Consider the following 20,961-nt stretch of genomic DNA (forward strand, 5'->3'; position numbering starts at 1 on the left):
TACTCACAGAGAATGTTTACGAAGCCTTAGCAACTTTAAAACTTCCTCTGGAATTTCAACTTAAACCATGCTAGCATCACTGTGTTTTACATGCTCTTGAATTATAATCTTCTACACATGTTAACACACTGCAAATTAAAGTACTTGTGTTTACCCCAATACTAAGCATTCAGATGTTTACAAGACATGTTGAACTAATGAGTGAAGTGATCTATAAGGCAGCTGGAAGATGTTCTGCAACAAACATTCCAAACATCAGTTTAAACAGACATACCTCTCAATCCCATCCCCTTTAACGAAGAGCAAGCAAGACAAGGTGCTCTTTTTCCAGGAATTGGGTGAGGCTCAAAAGCAGGACTAGAGGAGAAAATACCTTCAGCCCTACTTCTTCCAGTCCTACTAGTAGTATACAAGTTCACTATAGATACATATACCTCTTCCACCCAGAAGCACAAAATGCTTCCTATTCCTCTTTGAATGCATTTATCCCAATACCAAATGAATAGGTATTAATATACTTAAAGAAAACCTAGGGAGATGAACAGGCAGTTGCTCAAGTTACCACTCAAACTTTCTGATGGGAAGGTTTGTTATGAAGTTCCAAATCATCTTCAAATTCTTTTGAAACACAACATGAGTATATAGTCCTGACACACTGAGCCGGAAGAAAATACTGACGTCCTCCTATGTGGCATTGAGTTTGAATACTTAACAGAAACAGCTAGCTAACAGATACAGCAGGAGGTCAAAAGGAGCGCTGTGCTTCTGTTCTGCATCTTTGTTGGGCTGCTAACTGCATTAGAGACAGAAAAAGAAGTTAGACGTAAGTCTTTCCCAGTCAGCTTGAAAAGCAAGGGAAAACTTCAAGTTGTAATGGGACCAAATTAGAACAGTAGTCAGTATGAACATGTACCAGTAACAGATACAGGATGTTACCGAACTGGTTAGAGAACAAAGAAAGTTCTCAAAGTCAAATGAAGTTTAAGTAGATGGTGATTATATTTCAATAATTCAAAGTCCCAGCCTAGAATACAAAGAAACTCTTTTCTAGCCAACGTAAGTAAGGTCTCATTTGGAGTTTTTCAGCCACAATACTGTACTTCACATAGTAGCCACCTAGGGAATCTATGTTTGAAAGCCAACAAAGCATGTTCCAAGCCCTTAAATATGATCCACAAGGAAGGACTGGAAGCAGTCATCTTTGTTCTCAGAGACAACACCCCAATAAAGGTCCTGATTTACACATACTGCCAACTACTACCAACTAAGAACCGTTCTACTACTGAGTATGCCTGTAGATGTGAAGCATTAAGTCACCAAGACCATCTCTGTAGCCTCAACTTTCAAAAATTGAGTAAGATGCTGTAACAGAAAGACCTTTGATGAAGAAGGTAGTTCCATACTGAGATTTTTTTCCCCTGCACTCCTCATGACCTGGTAACCTAATAGCTTAACTATCATACCAGGGAAACTGCAGTTGTGCTCCCACAAGGGAAATGATCAACAAGATGAGACTAGTGTCGAAGCATAGCAAACAGCAAGATGTCAGGACAATCATTTACTCGTAGTACTTTCAGGTAGCCCAACCCTAACCTGACCTGTCAATTTAACTCACCACTGTTTTCTCAGTAACAGTCCATCTCTCATTGGTATCACCACCTTTTTGCAACCACAGCATCCTCTGGCAAGGCATACCAATATCCTTGCCCTCAGTTCTTAAAAAAAAAATCTGTGCTTGTAGCTTCACCCCTTTTAGCTTTGAGGTAGCCCTGCTTTTTGTACTGTACTAGTTGACACATTGTCATCATATCCCTTCCTCTCCTCTCCTTCCTCCTAAGCAATCTTCTCCTCAACTAAAGAGTCTTTGCCTGCAATATACACAAGCCTCCTTCCATACCATTGATCCTTGTTGCCCTCCTCTGATTTATTCAACCTGAGGCTTTTTGTTTCAGTTTTTTTTTTTTTTTTTTTTTTTTTTAAGATCAAGGAAGCAAAACTGAATACAGTACCTGAAGGATGGGCAGACAACCTATTTACATGTAAGCACTTAACATGCTAAGTTCCCCCCTCCTCAACTGCCCCATATGCTCTTTCAGTGAGAATACAAAGCCATCACTTCAAGGAAGCATCCATCATGTATTCCAGATTTTGTCTTTAAGTACATGAACAGTTCAGAGGACATGAAGTATCTAAGTTACTCCTTTCCTCCACGAAGAAGGCCTTGTGTACATCAAACATCCATCTACACTAGTCAGATTGCTTTAATTATCTACCACTGTTTCTTAAGGTAACCTACCTTTATTCATACGTAACTTGTTGTTGCTGATAGCATGTTGAACAAGGTTTAATATTCCAGAGAAACACCCAACACAACATTTTAGTCCTCATCAGCATGACCCAGCACTGTAGCTTTCACTGAATGAATTCTTCCCAGGACAAGGCTTACAAGGCCATAGTAACTACTAACTGAAGGTTTGGTCAGATAAATACCCTCCCCACACTTCCTCTGAGACTTCCAGAGTTCAAACATATCTTCCTTTAAAGATACTTCATGTTATTAAAATACCTGCCAACTATTTTTTAAATGTGAAGAGTAAAGGGGTTTGGCAATAAGTCACACATCTGAGAAGTTATAGCCTACCACTCCTCCTTCACTGTGAAATCAGGACATTATCAGTGAATTAGCAGTGTAACCTACTTAACTTAGCCACCAACTTGCTAGAACAGGGGTTGTTATTTCAGCATGCAGACTTAAGTCCAACAACCTCCCTTTCAAGTTACATAGCTGTTGTCTCAGCACTACCATATAATAAACTTGTCATTACCTACACAGAACCACAAGGCAACTGCAGCCAGAACTGAAAACGAAATGCAAAATCATCACTAAGATGCTATTGTTGCAATTTGCTGCCTTTCACTGTAAGCTAAAACAACACTGTCCTGTTCCACAGTTATAACTAACACTGCTATAGTAATTGCAAGGATAACTGCAACACACATCCTACTAGATAAACAAAGAACACTGTCTATTTCTGAGTATAAATTGCATGAGCGTGTTCTACACCCATTGCAGATTTAACCTGTCAGACCAAGGCATGCATAAAGCCCAGGTCCCAGAAAGCATTGTTGATTAATATTATCTCCTAGAGGAAACGCATGCACCAAGTCCATGGCATCTTGAATGTCTTCAGCAAATCACCTCTGGCACAGCTAAGTTGTAGTCTTGATTCCCAGACAAGATGCCTACCAGTTACCACAGACACAACAGAATTCCTAGGTACAGATTTCTTCATAATACATGTTTCACTGGTAAAGTCATATAAGCTGTAATATTTATGTAAGAGAATGGTATCACATAGGTACAAAGGACTTCAGGAAGCCACCTAGCCCTGCTCAAAGTGTGTCTGGTTATATCTTTGTGCATGGAGCCTCATCAAGTCAAGGTTTACATGTTGCCATAGAATTAAAGTCCTCAGCCAATTTGGGAACCCTCTCCAGTATCTGAGATCCCTCAGAACCATTTTTTCCCTCCTTACATTGACTTGGAGTTTCCCACACTCCAGCTTATATATATTCCTTATAAATTTCTTGTGCTGCACCTCTGAGGAACTCCTGGCTCCGTTTTCTTGGCACATTCCCTCAGGCAGCTGCAGGCAGCAGGACTCCCTCCCCTCTTCCAGGAGGAGGAAGCCCAGCTCCGTCAGTCTCTCCTCATACACTCTTGCTCCAGCCAGTGAGCACCGTGGCCTGCCGCAGGGCTCACTCTGGTACTTCAGCACCTTCCCTGTACTCGCAAGTCCTCAGCTAAGCACTGTGCTCCAGTGTCAGAGGCAAAGGATCACTTCCCTTGACCTGCAGTCACGCTCAACAGCCCAAGACATGGTTGTCTTGCTTTGCCGTGGGGGCAAATTGCTGACACATGCTGTATTTATTGTTTCCCAGGACCCCACATCTGTGCCTGCCAGGCTACCTTTGAGAGCACTGGACCACAGCCCATGCTATTGCATATGGTTTTTCCAGTCCAGATGTGGGACTTGGCACTTGACATTGCTGGAGAAACAGGCTGGCTGCAGCCTCACGAAGCTCAGCAGACTGAGGTCCATTGAAGTAGCACTCCTGCCTCCTACTGTTAATGGTACCCTGGGTTGGCATCTCCCACAAACTTGCAGTAAACACTACCCTGTCTTTAAATACAGAAAGTTAAATTTGCCCCAATACCAATTAAGCCACCAGTTGGACACAGCTTAACTGAATACCACCCTTCAAGCCACTCCCAACCACCTTCTTGGCCATCACACGCCTAAACAGGCCTGGAGGTTGATTTGGTCTACAATCTTTCCAAAGACTGAGGCAAGACTGATCAGACCATAGTTTCGTGAGTCCTCCTTACCTCAAGATGGATGTGGTATTGCTTTTTCAACTTGCCAGGAACCTCAACTCATGAGCAGTTTTCAAAGGCAACAGCAGTGACATAATATCACTCTGCACCCTCAGAAGCAGACTTGTCAGCCCATGGTCTCAAACACATGCAATGACTTAAATGCTCTTCAACATTATCTTCCTCACAGTGCGTAGTGCTACATGTCAACAGCTCTACTAGTAGACTTGAGGAACTAGGAGGCCAGAGGGCAGAACTCACCGGTGAAAACCGAAACAAAATATATTGCACATCTTGCTGTTTTCCCAATATCCTTCCTTACTAGGTCCCCAACCCCACTGACTAGCATGCACACATACCCTTAATTTTTTCTTTTGTTGCCAATATAGTAATAGAAGCCCTCCTGTCAGCCTTTAGCATCCTTTAGTCATTCCAGCTGCACCAAGCTTGAGCTCTGCTGCTCCATACCTGCGCTCTCAGATACTGCCTTCATGCTTCTCCTGCTTCAATCTTCCACAGACTTGGCTTATTTTGCTGAGCCTCAGCCATGAGTTCTCCATTCTTCCAACACGTCTGACAGACGATCAGCATGGATTTCCAACACATCGCAGCAGCCATTTCTTGTAGTTTGCAGATTTCTTTCCCCCTTGAAGACAGTCAGCTCTTCTCAGATCATTTGCTCACTAGAGCAGTTTCCCCATGAGAACATGACAAGCAGATTACTGTCTAAGGTGAAATCATCTCTTCCACAGTCCACAATTACTACTATCAAGGCTATTTAGTCCTCTCAGGATTTCAAACCCAGGTCTCAAAATCACTCAAGTCAAGGCTGCCATCGACTGTTACAACCAGTTCTTTGTGTGTGTAAGTACAGGCTCTTGCTTAGTTAGTCCATGGTCACCTCCAACAACAAATTGACTTGAACATACCCCAAGCATCCCCTGGATGGTTTGTGTGACACCAGAATACTACCTCAGCACAAATGTGCAATTCAGGCCATTTATTTGCCATGCTGGATGCACTTGCACATGGGCAGTACAGATAGGATTCCCATTTGTGCTGCCTTGTCCACAGGAGTCAAAAGCATCTCCCATTATGTCCCCTTTGTACACTTGTTCATTATTCCTCATGTTTTCACTTTGGCTTACAGAGAAGCGTGCGAGTATTCCAACATGCTTGAAGTCCTCCTCAGAAGCTAACAAATCCATTGGAAAACAAAACTCCCGCTGTAATCTCCCAAATAGACCTAATCTCTGCCTCAGCAGTCCTTGTTTCTCAAGGAGAACAGTGGTCAGACGAGTCAAAGCCCAATCTGCAGCACCAGCCATGCAGCCAGGTGCTGACCTGCTAGGTACATTCACTGTTAACCCAAGTCTTTTTCCTTCATTCAGAAAGGCAACTGGCTTGTGGTCTCTGGGGGCAAGGGTGAAGGATGAAAGTGCAGAGTTCTTTAGTCACTCTTGAAAATGCTTAGGGTTACCATTCTTGGTGGGTGCAAGCATATCTCCAAAAGATCACTCATTTAAATCAAAGTTATTCTCTCCACTAAAACCTGGATCCAAAGGAGAAACCTCTAAAGACTTCACATCAGGTCAGCAGATGGGGTGCCTCAAAGACCCAGCATAAACTCTGGTAACTATTACCTCCCTTTTCTTTCCAATGACACGAAGTCTTTTACACACAACAGGAGACTATTAAGATGCACAGAACAAAGTGCAAACACACAATGAAACCACTAAGCAATTTTCATGTCTTCCATCTGATGATTAAAACTGCTAAGACCACGGTTTCAGTTACAACTCCATCAGGACAAACCCCAGCTAGCAGCCAGTAAGTTAATAAGCTTCCTTAAACATGAAAAAAGCTGTCACAACACCTTTCAGTTGACATTTCTGTGAAGGTCAGTCAAGTTCCCGCTATGCTGACAGGCCTAGCCAGTACTAATGGAGACAGAACGCTTGGAGACCGCCAGCAGCATTTGGTGTTGATGGAGTGAACAGTCCTTACAGAAAGCTTTAGCATGAACTAGCAGAAGAATTTGTACAGACATGAATTTTGAGTTTAAGTTAAGCACCCAACCATTTTATTTTTTTTTTGTGAAACTGATTTTAAGGAAGAATTTGTCCTTATAAGCATACTGCAACAGCTTTAAGCATTCAGCATTCCCTCTCTCCACAAGTATACCTCCCACAGGGATTACAGAACTACTAAAAAAAAAAAAACTTCTGAGGAACAGTGGTGTGTAACGTTTTTACAAGTGAAGGGATGAAACTCTCATTCCCCAGGAAAGCTCCAATTCCCTCAAGCAGGAGGCTACTCCTCCAGTCCTTCCCTTTCTATACAGGGTCTTGTCCTTCCTCAGCTATTAGGCACGTAACACCTACTCTGGGAACTGAGGTTTACAGGAGAAGTTATGTTGTAATTTGCACTACAGATATCAACAAAGTCACAAGTCCAGGAAGGTGGCTAAGCATAAGCTTTGCATTTCCTTGTACTTGCACTGCTGGAATGCTATCTGTCAGTAATTCACAACTTCAGCCATACCATGCAATATGAAGTAACCACATTTCGTCAGCAGCAAGTCATGAAATACAATGACTAAAGCTCAGCTGTCCATTGCAAGATCCAATTAATTTTCTATTACATTACAAAGTTACAGGGATGTGTGCTGCTCCCTGCATTGCTGACACTGCACTGGATGGCAGCATTACCAACCATTCCACCAAGTTAACCCTTTTTTTTGTCAGTGATCTACATCAGGACCATAAGTCTGTTACTGATAGCCAATCACAAGAAAGCTTTATAATTGCTTCTATATTTACTGCCAAAATCAATTTGCCATATTTGTCACACTACCAGCATTACTCTCAGCTGTGTGCTGTAAGAGACTGGTCTCACTGGCTACGTACTGAACTAGCAGAAATTCTTCCTAAGTTACTACATACTGTTGGGGTTAACAATGAGAACCAATTTTCATTTAAGCTTTTAATCATTCTTAATCTATAAGTCAAACCACTTTATAGGACAACCTTGTTTCAGACTCGACTTACACTTCACTTTTGTTTAAGCTTGAAATACGCAAGTAGTTCTACATTTCTTCCACAGCAAGCAACTACTAATTATTCTAGTTGCTGCCTACTCATGGGCAAAAGGTAAGGCTTATTTCGACTGGGACTTCTGTAGGGTATACAACCCAATCCCCAACCTAAAGCAGGACCAACTTTGAATTCAGATTACGTGGCTCAGGGTCATACCATCATCTAGTTCTGAATATCTTCAAGGACAGAAACTCTACAGCATGTTTCAGTGCTCAATCTGCCTTGTAGGAAAGAGCATTAACACATTACTGGAATTTCCCTTCATGTAGTTTGTGTCTGTTCCTCTTCCCCTTCCTCTGAGGACCTCTAAGGAGATATAGTCTTGGTTTTCTCTCACCCTCTAAGCCCCTGTAGCCAGGAATTTGGATTCCCCAGAACTGTGGGGCTATGCCTTCACCCCCCAAAGGTGTGCTGCTGACCCAATAAGGACTCCAGCTTCTCTCCTGTAAAGCTTTTTTTCTCCAGTTCACACCACATCCATGCTGCTGCTGCATGGGGTCATTCTGCCCCAGAAAGATTTAAGTTTTGCCTTGGTTGAATTTCTTGAGGTTTACGCCTGCAGACCTCTGACTCACTTAGCCCTAGCCTCCATAATATCCACTATCCCTCCCAATACATTACCATCCACAAGCTTAATTGAAGTTTCTTACTGATTTGCATGGATGGTTGGTGTGAAGACAGACTGTCCCATTACATATCCCTGAGGAAACATAACAGTAACAAGCCTCCAGCTGGACATGGGATAGCTGATACGCTCCTTCTAAGGCCAGCTGCACACACAGCTTTTTTTTTTTTTTACTCACTTAAGTCCACTTACTTAAATCATATCTCATCAGTCTGGCTACAAGGACTTTTTCAGCAATCTTGTTCAAAGATTATTGAAGCCTTAGTACTCTCATACTAAGGTAATACTGTTGTTCCTTTGCCCATAGCCACATCCTATGAACTCACAGAAATCAATTCACTATCTCTTTTCACACCAGCCTCAAATTGTGGAGACAGCAGAACTGTATTTTCTCACTTTACATTACTCACATATTTGCAATCACATCAGTTTAACACACCTGAAGTGTGCCTCCCAAGTCTCAGGAAACACAGCAGTAGACTAGCTCTCAAACTTCATCAACCAAGGGGACTTGTGTTAATATTTCCATTGAGTACCACAGGTTTCACCTCTTTAAAAGATACTCTCAGCAGTATTCTTATATGATCTTATAAGAAGCTTACATAAAATTTCTTCCACACCTGAGTACATTCACATTTGTCAGGAGCTAATGTACACTATTAGATGTTTATGCGAAACCACTGACTTGTCAGCTTCAATCAAGACATTTCACTATATTCAAGAGCCTGCTTTACAGCCATTGAACTGAAGTAATCTTAGACACACAAGCTATGTCCAAAAGCTTGAGCTATCTCTGATACCACCAAACGCCAAAATGCAGCTATGCAGAATGCCACCTAAACTTAGTACGCTCCTTCCTGTACAGGATATCTGGAACCAATTGGTAAATAGCACTTCCTAGCTGCCAGAAGCAGGCTCTTCTATGCTACCTCAGCTACCAACAACATACTGCAACTGTATGTGCTCCTACCTTGTAAAAAGTGATTAATGGTATGTTTACAGCCATTCAATTCCCATGTTTGTTTTCTTTAGCTGTAGAGATAAATGCTACAGTACCTTAATGAAGCCATAACAACATTGTTCCTGTTTCAAGGAAGTCTACCTTAGGAAGTCACAAGTGCACTGAAGTGTTTAAAGCACAGAAGTGACACCGCTGGAGAAGAGCTGTTTGGTCAGTTTTTATAGTACAAACAAACATCAACCATCAGAAGCACATACAGACACAGAATTAGGCTTCCCAGGTCTTTTCTGGCCTCACTGACCTCCAGTAATCATTTGTAGCGGAGTTGATAAAGCATGTTTTTTTATTGTTGCAAAGGCCAACAGGAAGGTAGGAGAAACTGAAGGGCCATATGAGGAAATCTCATTTAAGTAACTGAAAAAAAGAAAAAGATTAACAGAAGTCCAAAGTCAGTTCATCTGTTATCATGAACAAGTTCCTTGCATTTGATGCCATTTAACTTATACTTGATCAAGGCAAATACCGTTCCACCAGATGAAGTACACTGCAAAGAAATCAAGCAAAGCTGGTTACTTTGAAAAATAACCTCGGTTTTTCCCAGTTCGACCTCCAGCAGCCATTCATCCAATAGCATGTTCAGAAGCATGCTTGTCTCAGCAATAATTATTTTCCAGCTTAATCACATGCAACATTGTATTCCAATTAAAGCAGCGAAAGAAGTGGACAAAGATGGCCCACACAGAACAAGATTAAGAACTTAAGCCAAACTCTAGTTTGTAATCCTCTGACTGAAGACTAAGGAAAACAACAGGTCAGAAAGCAAGGAGCTCATCAAGCTAGTTCAGCTCATTACCTCCAATCTTTTATTATGCACTTCAGACATGGAAACCTGCTTGACTAGCCTTTCAGTACCTTTCTTGGGCAGAGACTGCAACTCAGATAACATTAAATTCTGTGCTTGCTACTGCATTACAATGATACCACTAGCACACTAAACATATAGAACAGTCACTCAAGGAAAATACCCTGTCAGTTCAAACTAACCACAGGAAGATACCGAGGACAAGCTTAAAAACTGTCATTTTTACTAACAGACTCATTGAGAAGAGGAAAATGGTCTCCTGAAACAAGAAAATCTGATATAGGAAGAACAAAAATGAACAGCAAGAACCATCCACTGCTGCAAGTAATTCTAATACTCCACTCAGCTCTAGACAAACTACACTTGACTGGGTTTCATGTGGCAGAGGCAAAGCCATGCCATTTATTTTTATGTATTGCAGTATTTAAATGGCTTTTACTTCCATGTAGTACTTGAGAAGGCTCCAAAGGCACAAAAAATATTGAACAGAAGAACACAGAAGTGATTAAGGAGGCGAGTCCAGGAGCTTATTATTTCTCAATACCTGAACTCATAGTGACCTTCTTGCTGTCTTGCAGATGTACAGCTTGATCATATCAGCTTCCCATACTCAGGAAGACACAGGTATAAGGACAGAAGACTGAGACCCAGGTTTCGGCTCTTCAGAAGTACTTTATTCTTCCCGATATTTTTGTTCTGCTAGTAACTCATTGACAGAGACTTATTTATCAGTTGATATTTGAAACTGTCCTGAGTCTAAAAGTTAATTAGCTGAAAGGAATGAGATGGAGAACAACTTGAAGTGCTTGTCTGTCTGATAGCATGAGAAAGTTTTGATTTCAAACTATGACTCGGAATTTATTGTGCTATGCCTTGAAGCTCTTTAACACAAGACTCAGTACTCAAAGTCATATAGCAACCCCTGGCCTTGCTTTCCCAAAGTCAAGGTAAATATTCACCATGAGTCCCCTATGGAGTCTTACTTGTACCCATCTGTACCACAGTTTAACCAGCTCTTTCACACTTGCATTGCCCCCCACAAACATCCAGGGGAGCAAGACAAGCTCTTAACCAAGACCTTTTTCATCGCTCCTTTATTTATAGACTGGAAACAATCAGTTTCACCATTGTTATCTTTCACTGCTTATTTTGCTCTTTAATTACTTTAACTATTCCCCTCCATTTTACTTATGTTCAGGTTTTCCCACCTTCCCCTTTTTAACTATTCCTGGGATTTCTTCCTAGACTTAATGCTACTCTTTCCTATACAACCTTTCTGCTTTCTAAGAAACAGTCAAGAGCATGACTGTTAAGCAGTAAACGGATTGCTGAATTTTGATCGATGTATTTCATGCCTAATCCAATAATTCATTATACTTTGAATAAATATGTATTATTTCATTTCCAATGGTTATGGTCTCTGAGGTACTAAATACCACTGTCCTCCAAATTAGCACCTCCAGAGAACACCAGGTTTGGATAAAGTAATCCTAAAAAATAAAGTAAAAAACCAATCACTCTTCCCCCTTACACATGAAAAAAAATCAAACACATGACATAAGTAACAGTAATTAAGCAATTGCATCTACAGCTATTTTTCAAGCGTATTTAGGAAAATGCAACCAGTAAGTATCCTTCGATATTTCTTAAGAAAACTCATCACAAGAGCTTCTGAATTACTATCTGTATGCTACTAATTTTAATGGTCATCAGAAGAAAGAATTCAAGTAGCCCTGATGCCACACAATATGGCCACTGAAAGCTGTAAACAAGACATCACATCACAGATATGGAGTTAAGGAAAAGTGATGGGTTACCACACAGCTCATCTTTGAGATGTAATGTACCAGGACTATGACACCTACATGCAACGCAACTGACATGAGCTCCCTCACTTCACTGAAGACTTGCCTAGTCAGTCAGTAGTCATGGATTGTGGTGCAAACTGTGTCTGCACATAGGAGAAACCCAAGGTTGCCTTCAGTCCCAAGACAGAGGTGAGGGCTACTTCCACAGCAACAGCAGTCTAGAATGGGACAGCAAGCTGTCAGCCATCAGTAAGATTAATTTGCACCAGTTTGTACAGCGGGTATAATGCCCTACTTTCATCCACTACTGACTTCATTTGAAAGCACTGAGACAAACTTGAGACCACAGAGCTCCTAACTGAGCTTTTCAAAAGACCCTAGAAATGCTCCTCGTCAGCCCCATATGGCTGATACAGCATATCCCCAGCTCCTTTTCCCAGCAGATGCATTTACACCCGTGATGTTGCATACTTTGAAAGCTTCGACTATCAGCATCCAAAAGGTAATCAGCTGATTTAGATGCTCTGCAGAGACAGCACACTTTTGCTTCTCCTGCTGTAGAGCAGTCCTGCTTTCCAGTATCATCCTGGGAGCCATGACACATAGAGGGGGTGGGAAAAAAAATCTACACTGATCATATATCTGAAAGAGATACATGGCACTGCAGTCTTAACAGAAATAAATCCTGCCTGAGTCCTCTTTTGCTCAAGAGGAAACATTCACGCTCCACGACATAAAATTATGTTATTTAAGGCAGCAATAAAAAGAGAAACACATTGTTTAGATCAAGAAACAGCTCCATCTTCACATAGCTTAAGTGGGTAACAAGTCATCACAATTTTTTCATAATACCTAAAGTATTCACATCTCAGCACCTCAAGGTAACATTACATTTCACTTCCGTATGTCTACAGGTGTTCTTGCATACCAGAAGCTAAAGTGTTACAGCAATCATGAAGTTTAGTATGAATGAAACATAAGGATGCCAATTAACACTGATGATTATAAAACCTACCACCTGCTTTCACCCTCTCCATGCAAGTTTTATAACTATTTCCACCAGCTAGAGCACCTCAGCCGTTATTTTTATTTACATGTTACATTGCATGTTAAAAAAAGTCTTGTATAATATTTAAATAGCAGTCAAGAACAAGCCTATACAATATATTTTATTAAATGTAGATGCTAACATTGTAGTTAAACTGTGGTGCTCACGTAAAATAAATACAGGCTAACAGTGATCTTAAACACAACAGACCTACCGCAACGAAACAGAGCGAAGAACTGTTCCAAAACTGTAGATTATTTATTATTTTGAGTTAAACTGAAGTATGAGCTGGACAAACCTCTGGTTTCATTTTTTGCTGATTATGAAACGATCCGTATTTAACTCTTCCTCTGTCAGAGGTTACTGTTGTGTCTTCCAGTGCAGTTGTTCTGTCTCCCCACACAGATGCTGCACGCACTGCTGTACCAGCTACATAACATACCAGTATTTCACTCTCCCCAAGTATTGAAATCCGTTCTACACTATTCCTCCTCCTCCTCTTACTATCGTCTTATTGTGTCTCCTAAAGCCTTTTCGAAGTGCATTTCTTTCCCCTCCATCTTCTGAAAACACATATTCAGACAGGAATTCCTAAGCCATTATCACTGTCCTTTTTCCTCCCTTTACACAAAAGGCTTGTATTGTCTTTTCAGTGCACGGCTGTACTTCCTCTTGCCCCACGTAGTAACCTTGTTTGTTTGACCTCATATTTTTGTCATGACTTAGCCTGAAAGTCATAATAAAATTCCCAGTCAACTTGACTGTTCTGGTCAATAATTACACAGTAATTTCCTTAGCTTTATTGACATCACTTCTGTATATGGTATGCTGCATACTTGTATTTGTATTGTTTTCACACCTTTCTGACCCAACCCATGTAGCTGTCCTTCCAGCTCCACTACACCCTGGTGTTCTGTACTGCTGGCTGTTTTAGGAGACTGTTTCTACCCCTCTAAAATTAAAAGGGTATGTCCCACAAATGCTTATTTTTTTCTTGTTTTATAAAGAAGCTAAGCATAACCAAGTACTCAAATTGCAAGATATATTTTTCCCCTCAACGAAGTCACTGAAAAACACAGTATACATTGTTTCTTTCTGGTCACCTTAAAACTCTGCCTGGTTTCTCTTGAATTCATGCTTACGCTCCAAGAACAACATCGTTACGAAAACTAGTTGTGTACTGAAATTACGACCAATTCCTTATTCCGTAGCTCACAGGTCCACCTACTCAGCATAGCTGAAAAATACTTGACAATACACACAGTATTTCATGGATCAAGACTTAGGGTAACATTTGCTATGCATGTCATGCATTTCCCCTACTTCCAAACCACACTACTTGTTATTGTATAAGCTTAGTACATACTTCATTGCGTCAAGCGGTGTTATATAGAGAAGTAACTGGTAGAATTAATTGTACACATAAGCTGAACTTGGTAGCCCCGTTTTACTGAAAAAAGGCAGTGTTTATTAACATAGCTCTGTCTTGACTCAGAAAATCCAGGGGTTGCTGTTACTTCAGATTTCACATACGTTTTCTCTTCCATCCCACTTGAGCTTTTTTGGGGTAATATTTCTCTTGAGGAAATACGGATCAAATAAATCATCATTTCTAGCTGTCAGTCAAAAATGATTGAGTAAAGAAAGGTTTGATTTTATATTGAAGGTTTTCTGCTAGGATTTTCTGGTGGCGCTGTTTTCAGTTCTCCCTTTTGCCAGCATTATCAGCGCTGACCAGCCAGCAGAAAGAAACAGTGATGAAAAGTAATCAGCAGTCTTGGGTACTGTCAACATCTAATCACATTCAGAACCAATTTATGTGAGATGACACCAGCATTATATTAAAAGCTACAGCCATTGTACATATATGCGTTCACCCCGCCCCTTCACACTTATCTTTGACAGTTCCAGAGAAAAGGAAAACAACTGTGGGAAATTTCAGGGGAAGGAAAAGAGTTCACTAAGATAGTGACCAAAAACTCTTTTCCCCTGCTCCTGACCTCTCAGTCCAGGAGTCATTTGTACTTTAAGATTTCCCCATTCTTTGCTTAGATTACACTTCAAAACTTCTGGCAGATGTTCTCAAGTGTTATCGGTCAAGTTCACATATGCCAAAAGCAATCTGGGCAGACTGACATCTGATTTACACTCATCAGGACTGAAATAGAAAGCCACCACATGACACAGCACATGGATGCTCTGAACTTCGCGTTACTATTACCTTCACATTTAGATGTAAAAACAGCTTCGGAAGGTTATGTCAAGTCTTAAAGCAAAACTTATTCACCTTAAAAGAGCAGAAATCTCAACCCTTTGTTTGATCCTGAGTGCAAAACGTGCTACCACAGCAAGTTCGCCAACCCTATGCAAACTAAGCCTTCAAACCTTCGCTTTCAACTGTAGCACCTCCTTCATAGCGAGGGAGTCACCGCAAACAAAGCCCAACTCTGCCCGATAAGCGCTTGCTATTGCCTAAGAGCTCCACAGCCTCACGCTGGAAGCTCGCTGCCGGACCAATTTACAAGGGGACGAAACGAGGTCTCCAGCACTTCCTGCAGCGCTCCGCCAAGGAGCCGCGGAGCGCACCCCGCCGGGCGACCGACCCCGCTCCGCTTACCCGGCGTGGCGGCTGACACACCGCTAAAAACCCCCAAAAAACGCCACGGGCGCGGGCCCCCCCCCCCGGCCCGGGGGCTGGCCGGCCGTCCCGAGGCGGCTCGGCTGGGGCAGGCGCTGCCACCTTCCTGAGCGCCGCATCGTTGCCAGAGGGGGGAGACTATCGCATGCGGGAGCGCAGCCGGCAGCCAGCCGCTCGCTCCCCGACCGCCCCCGGAGCCCCGAGCCGGGGCAGGACGGGGGCTGCCCGCAGCGGGCTCGGAAGGGGCCGAGGGAAGCCCCGGGGCAGGCCCGGGACACTCCCGCAGCCCCGGCCCAACTTCCCCGGCCCCCCCCTTCCTAACGGTACTAACGGCGCTAACGGTCCCCGCCGCAGCCCAACGGCAGCGAGCGCCGCGCCCCCCCCCCCCCCACCCCGTTCTCTCCTCTCCTCTCCCCCCTGGCCGCGAAGTTTCCCCGTGCCCCCGCCGGCCTTACCGCAGCACAGGCGGGACACCAGCAGCCCCAGCAGCCCCAGCCCCGGCCCGCCGGGCGCCGCCGAGCCCAAGCGCCGCCACCGCCGCCGCCAGGAGGCACCGGCCGCGGGGAAAAGTTCCCCGCGGGCTGCGGGGGGAGCAGCAGCGGCCGCAGCCCCAGCCCCGGCCCCGGCCATGCTCCGGGCTCGGCTCCCAGGCGCTGCGCTCCGTGCCCGGCTCCGTCCCGCTGCCACCGCCCCGCGCCCGGCTCCGGCCGCGTTTAGCAGCGAGCAGGGAGGCGCCGCGCCCGACTCCCCGCCCTCCGCCGAGCGGGCCGCACCACCCGCTGGGGGGGGGGGGAGGGAGAGAGAGAGAGGAGAGGGAGGGAGGCGAGCGCCGCGCCCCCCTGTCCCCGCCCCCGCCGTACCCCTCCCGCCCTCCCTCCCCGCGCCTCCCCCCCCCCACCTCGGGCAAGTCGTCTCGCCCCCTGTCCCCGCTGCGGGTAAGTCCAAACCCAAGGCGGGGGTTCCCCGTGGCAACGCGGCGGGTGCAGATAGTTTGGGGGGGCTGCCGCGGTGTTCTCCCCCCCCCCCCATTGGGGGTCTGTTGGTACGCGCCGCACCGCCCACTCCCCCCGGCCCCGCCCCACCCAGCCCGGGCCGGGGGCGCCGCGGCCCCCCCCCCCCCCCCCATCCCGTCCCCTCCCTGAGGGGCCCACAGCAGGGGCTGGGTGCCCGCGGGCCGCAGGCACGTGTGTCCACCTGGGGTGCGCTGTGCTTAAAGAGTGACCGAAAAATACTCAATATACCACGAGTATACCATGTATACGCCACCAATATACCATATACAACAAACATACCATGCATGTAGGGTGTATGTGCCACCAAAGTACCATATACCATGGATATACCACGTATACACCACCAATATACCATATATATACCATGTATGTACCACCAATGTACCATATACCATGAATATACCACGTATACACCACCAACATACCATATATATACCATGTATGTACCACCAATGTACCATATACCACCAATATACCACGTATACACCACCAACATACCATATATATACCATGTATGTACCACCAATGTACCATATACCATGAATATACCACGTATACACCACCAACATACCATATATATACCATGTATGTACCACCAATGTACCATATACCACCAATATACCACGTATACACCACCAATATACCATATATATACCATGTATGTACCACCAATGTACCATATACCATGAATATACCACGTATACACCACCAACATACCATATATATACCACCAATATACCACCAATGTACCATATACCACCAATATACCACGTATATACCACCAACATACCATATATATACCATGTATATACCACCAATGTACCATATACCACCAATATACCACATACACACCACCAATATACCATATACCACGAATATACCACATATATACCACCAATATACCATATACCACAAATATACCACCAATATACCATGCCTGGTGATACCACGCCGCAATACCCGCCGGTTAGGTGTTCCCAACCAGCCCACGTTCTCCACGCGGCAGGGCAATACTCACAGACTTCCCCCCGTGCTGGGCACCACGAGCAGCTCTCTCCCAGCCGTGCATGGCTAAGCTTATCAGAGGCTCACAATGTTCATCCAGTCTTCAGCTACTCCAAATGTTTTCCAATTAGCTGCCTTCATTATTTTTTAGCTGTGGAACTAAACCAAATTCAGGCAAAGAGTTCCTACGGGCAAACTTGGCCACGATGGGTGTTCTACATTTGTCGCCATTTTGGAGGGCCATCAAACGTAACTGAGAGGATTCTGAAAGTTTTGTGAAATCTCTTCCATTCCATAAATCAGCTAATCATAAATCAGCTAATACAAAACTCTTCCCATCCCAGTTTGCTCTGGGACTGGAATTTAGGATTGCTCAGGTGGTACGTAGGATCTTTTCCCAAACTGCATAAACAACTTTTGGGGACAGTTTGTTAAGAGGAAAAAGGGGTGTGCAGTGGCGTGGTCTTCCCGCTCTGCTGATACTCTCAAAGCCTGACCTCTTACCCTGTTGGTGGAATTTTTGCCATTTTGATTCCATGGAAACCCATATATCCCATCATGCCAATAAATCTGGATAAATGTAAGACTGAATTAATCATGAGAGTCCAATTTTTATTTATACTATATAGGGACTTTAAGATGAGAAAAGCGGTATGATGAGCATAGAATTTTAAGGGTTGCATTCTCAATTGATGAGCATAGCGGTAGGAGAAAATATTAATATGGCTTTGCTGATGTAACATTCCAGGCACATGTATTAATTGTGCGTAACTATTCCATTTCCCCATATAGAAAAGTCCTATATAGATAAATCCCTTCTACTTAACAGTTGAAGCAAATTACATCTCATAATTACATTTACGCCAAGTTCAAGGCAGTCTTAAGCTGGACAGGAAATATAAAGGGGCCACAGCATAATTGAGAGTGCAACCCTTAAAATTCTATTTGTGACAACTATAATCAAATTGTCATATGCTATATTATTTTCAGTTCTTCTCATTCCCAAATAACAAAAGGCATTAATTGCATTAAAATGAAATGTTTTGAAGGTCTGGCACCAAATTATGTACACCTATTCACCCGGGCTAAGGAAGCAAATGTGGTTTGTCATATTTAAAGCTGTGCCCAGTCTGTAGGTAACATCTTCTAGTGCCAAGTTCAGTGCTGTTGCAAGCAGGCATCCTGGGGACTATGTGATAGAAAAGGAAATTTGACTTCATGATATCAAGGCTAAATTTGGCTCTCTGATGCTTACAATACTCCTGAAGGTATGATGCTCCAAACAATGAATCCCGCATAATATTGAGTAAGTGTATATAGGACACACTAGCTCAGTTTCTGTAATTCCATTGTTACAGGCGTATTTTTCCATAAAAAGATGGTTTTTTTCCAGAGTTGGCAGCAGTCCTGTTTGAATGCATCTTTGAGCTGCAGAGCTACAAAAGCCTGTGCTCTCCTTCCCGCCCGCATTTTCCTCCCTCTCTGGCCATTGTCCATCCACCTGCCCTTCCCCCCCCATGAAAAAAAGCCCTTCTCCTTAATTTCAGCTTGGGGTGTTTGGCAACCTTTCGCTTTGCAGTTCTTAACCCTTTTGGTCATTTGAAAACAAAGTTCTGAAGCAGTGTGAAATTAACTTATATGCATAACATTTGAAGTGACGGCACAAATTCCCACTGGAATGAAGGTCCATTCACTGCAGTGGGAATTTGTAAATAGATTTGTAACAGAACAATGCACTTTTCTGAAAACTCTCACTTCCATTTGCATGGATGGGATGGGCCTCCCTAGCAATGTTTCTGCACCACCACCCATTATGACCTTTTAAAATAAAAATACAGTGAAACAGCCCAAAAGAAAAGCTGCCTTATTCCACACACTCAGCCAGACGATCATACTGCTGTTAGGTAGAGTTTCTGTGACTTGCTGACAGGTGCTTACATTTCTGCAGTGAGTGAAATCCTCGCTGCATCTTTCCTCCAGCTGAAGTCGGAGTCATCATGTCTCTGTCCACGCTCCAGCAAAACTGCAGCCAGAGTTAATATTGCTGTATGGAGAAAGGTGCCCGTACGATTCCTTCTCGAGGAAGCCATGGAAAAGCATCTCTGCTGGCTGTGCAGGCGTGATTGACACCGATTCCAGCAGGGCCAAGGATGAAAAGAAACGTGGGCTGCATATTTATCTGCACGCATCTCCTGTCCCTGCGGTGGGCTCGGTGCTCTGATCATCTGTGAACTTGTATGGGAAGGGCTCAGACAACTCCTCGCCACGCACAAAGTTCAGTTTATTGCCAGCAAAGTATGTTTTTAATAGAGTTGGATACACTTAGAAATCTTTGGGTAAAGGATGCTCTACCACCATGACTCTTACTAACAAATGACTAAGATTAGGAGTATGTCATTACGTTGGATTGTTCTTAGTTTTTTCCAAGCTTTTTGCATACAATATGATGCAAAATGATCTGGCTTGTCATCTCTTAGAAAAATCTATCACAATATTTTGATTTAAATCATAAGCTAGTCTAGCCAAGAATAACATGCATACAGTTGCATGGTATATGATATTTTTTAAAATCCATTTGCCAAATATTTTATTTATTAAAGATGACATTTAAATCTTGTTTCAATCAAAGACTGTCCCTTTAATGAGAAATCTGAGCGGCTCACTGCCTCTTTATTGCAAAGCGTGATTAAGAAAACTTTGATTCTCTTACACACAGAGCAGCCCCGCTCTCATGTGTTTGTGCAAGATCCTTGATGTGTCTCAGCAAAGTCTCAGAGCTCATGCTTTTTTTCACAAAGCAGTAATGTACTCACCGACAATAGTCATCCCCAACCTTACGTTTCATACCTGTGGTCAGAAGTATATATCATCCCCTCTTCAATTAAACAGAGAGCCGTATCGTCTCAGCCAAGAGGTTTAGGACTCCCAGCCAAGCAAGTAAATTCCTTATGCATTTCTGACAGGCAAAAAATAGTAGGCAAGGAAATGGCATGGTTTGCAGTAGGATCTCTGTGATTACCACTTACCTCTCTGAAATGAGGACAGAAAACTCAAGGATTCCTCTTGGAAGGACATTTGCAAGCCAAACAATGCTTCCTCTGTTTTCTCTCTGCTCTGCTTCCCTTTACGGTATTCTCGTGCCCTCTTTCTGTATACTTGTTTTCTGTGCTTCCTCACTTCCTCTTTAACTATTTAGGTATACTTACTTGCATTGAGTTGTGATATTTTACACTAATAAATACAAAAACACCCTTGGTTTGTATATATCTGCATGAACAAATGCACAGTTTTTGCACTTTATTGTAAAACAATTGCATTTCTCTCTAGGCACAGGCAAAAGATATTTAAGATGATCAAAAAGGTCTCTGTTGTGACCACAGCGATGCCCCAGCCACAGCTCTGTGGTCTGATCATTTTCCCTATGCAGAAGAGAGCTGCTGGCCTGCCTCCACAGGGCTGAGCTCCTTCCAGCCCTGCCTGGTGTGAGGTGGTGGAGGAAGAGCCTGGGGCTATGGCCCAAGGTGG

The 20,961-nt window shown here is 43.4% G+C and overlaps 1 protein-coding gene across 3 annotated transcripts in view; it reads right to left on the reverse strand.

Moving 5' to 3' along the window:
• NECTIN3 (nectin cell adhesion molecule 3) overlaps window positions 1-16,195 on the reverse strand; it is a 62,804-nt gene extending 46,609 nt beyond the window's left edge. Inside the window, exon 1 of one of the 3 annotated variants that reach the window (XM_068693561.1) lies at window positions 15,874-16,195. In XM_068693561.1, the coding sequence (XP_068549662.1) occupies window positions 15,874-16,048 (175 nt within the window). In that variant the 5' untranslated portion in view covers window positions 16,049-16,195. The remainder of the gene's footprint in view (window positions 1-15,873) is intronic. The other 2 variants (XM_068693564.1, XM_068693556.1) reach the window with 2 other exon arrangements.
• Window positions 16,196-20,961: the final 4,766 nt, after the last annotated feature.

The sequence above is a fragment of the Anas acuta genome, chromosome 1, assembly GCF_963932015.1.
Source record: "Anas acuta chromosome 1, bAnaAcu1.1, whole genome shotgun sequence".
NCBI classification, from domain to species: domain Eukaryota; kingdom Metazoa; phylum Chordata; class Aves; order Anseriformes; family Anatidae; genus Anas; species Anas acuta.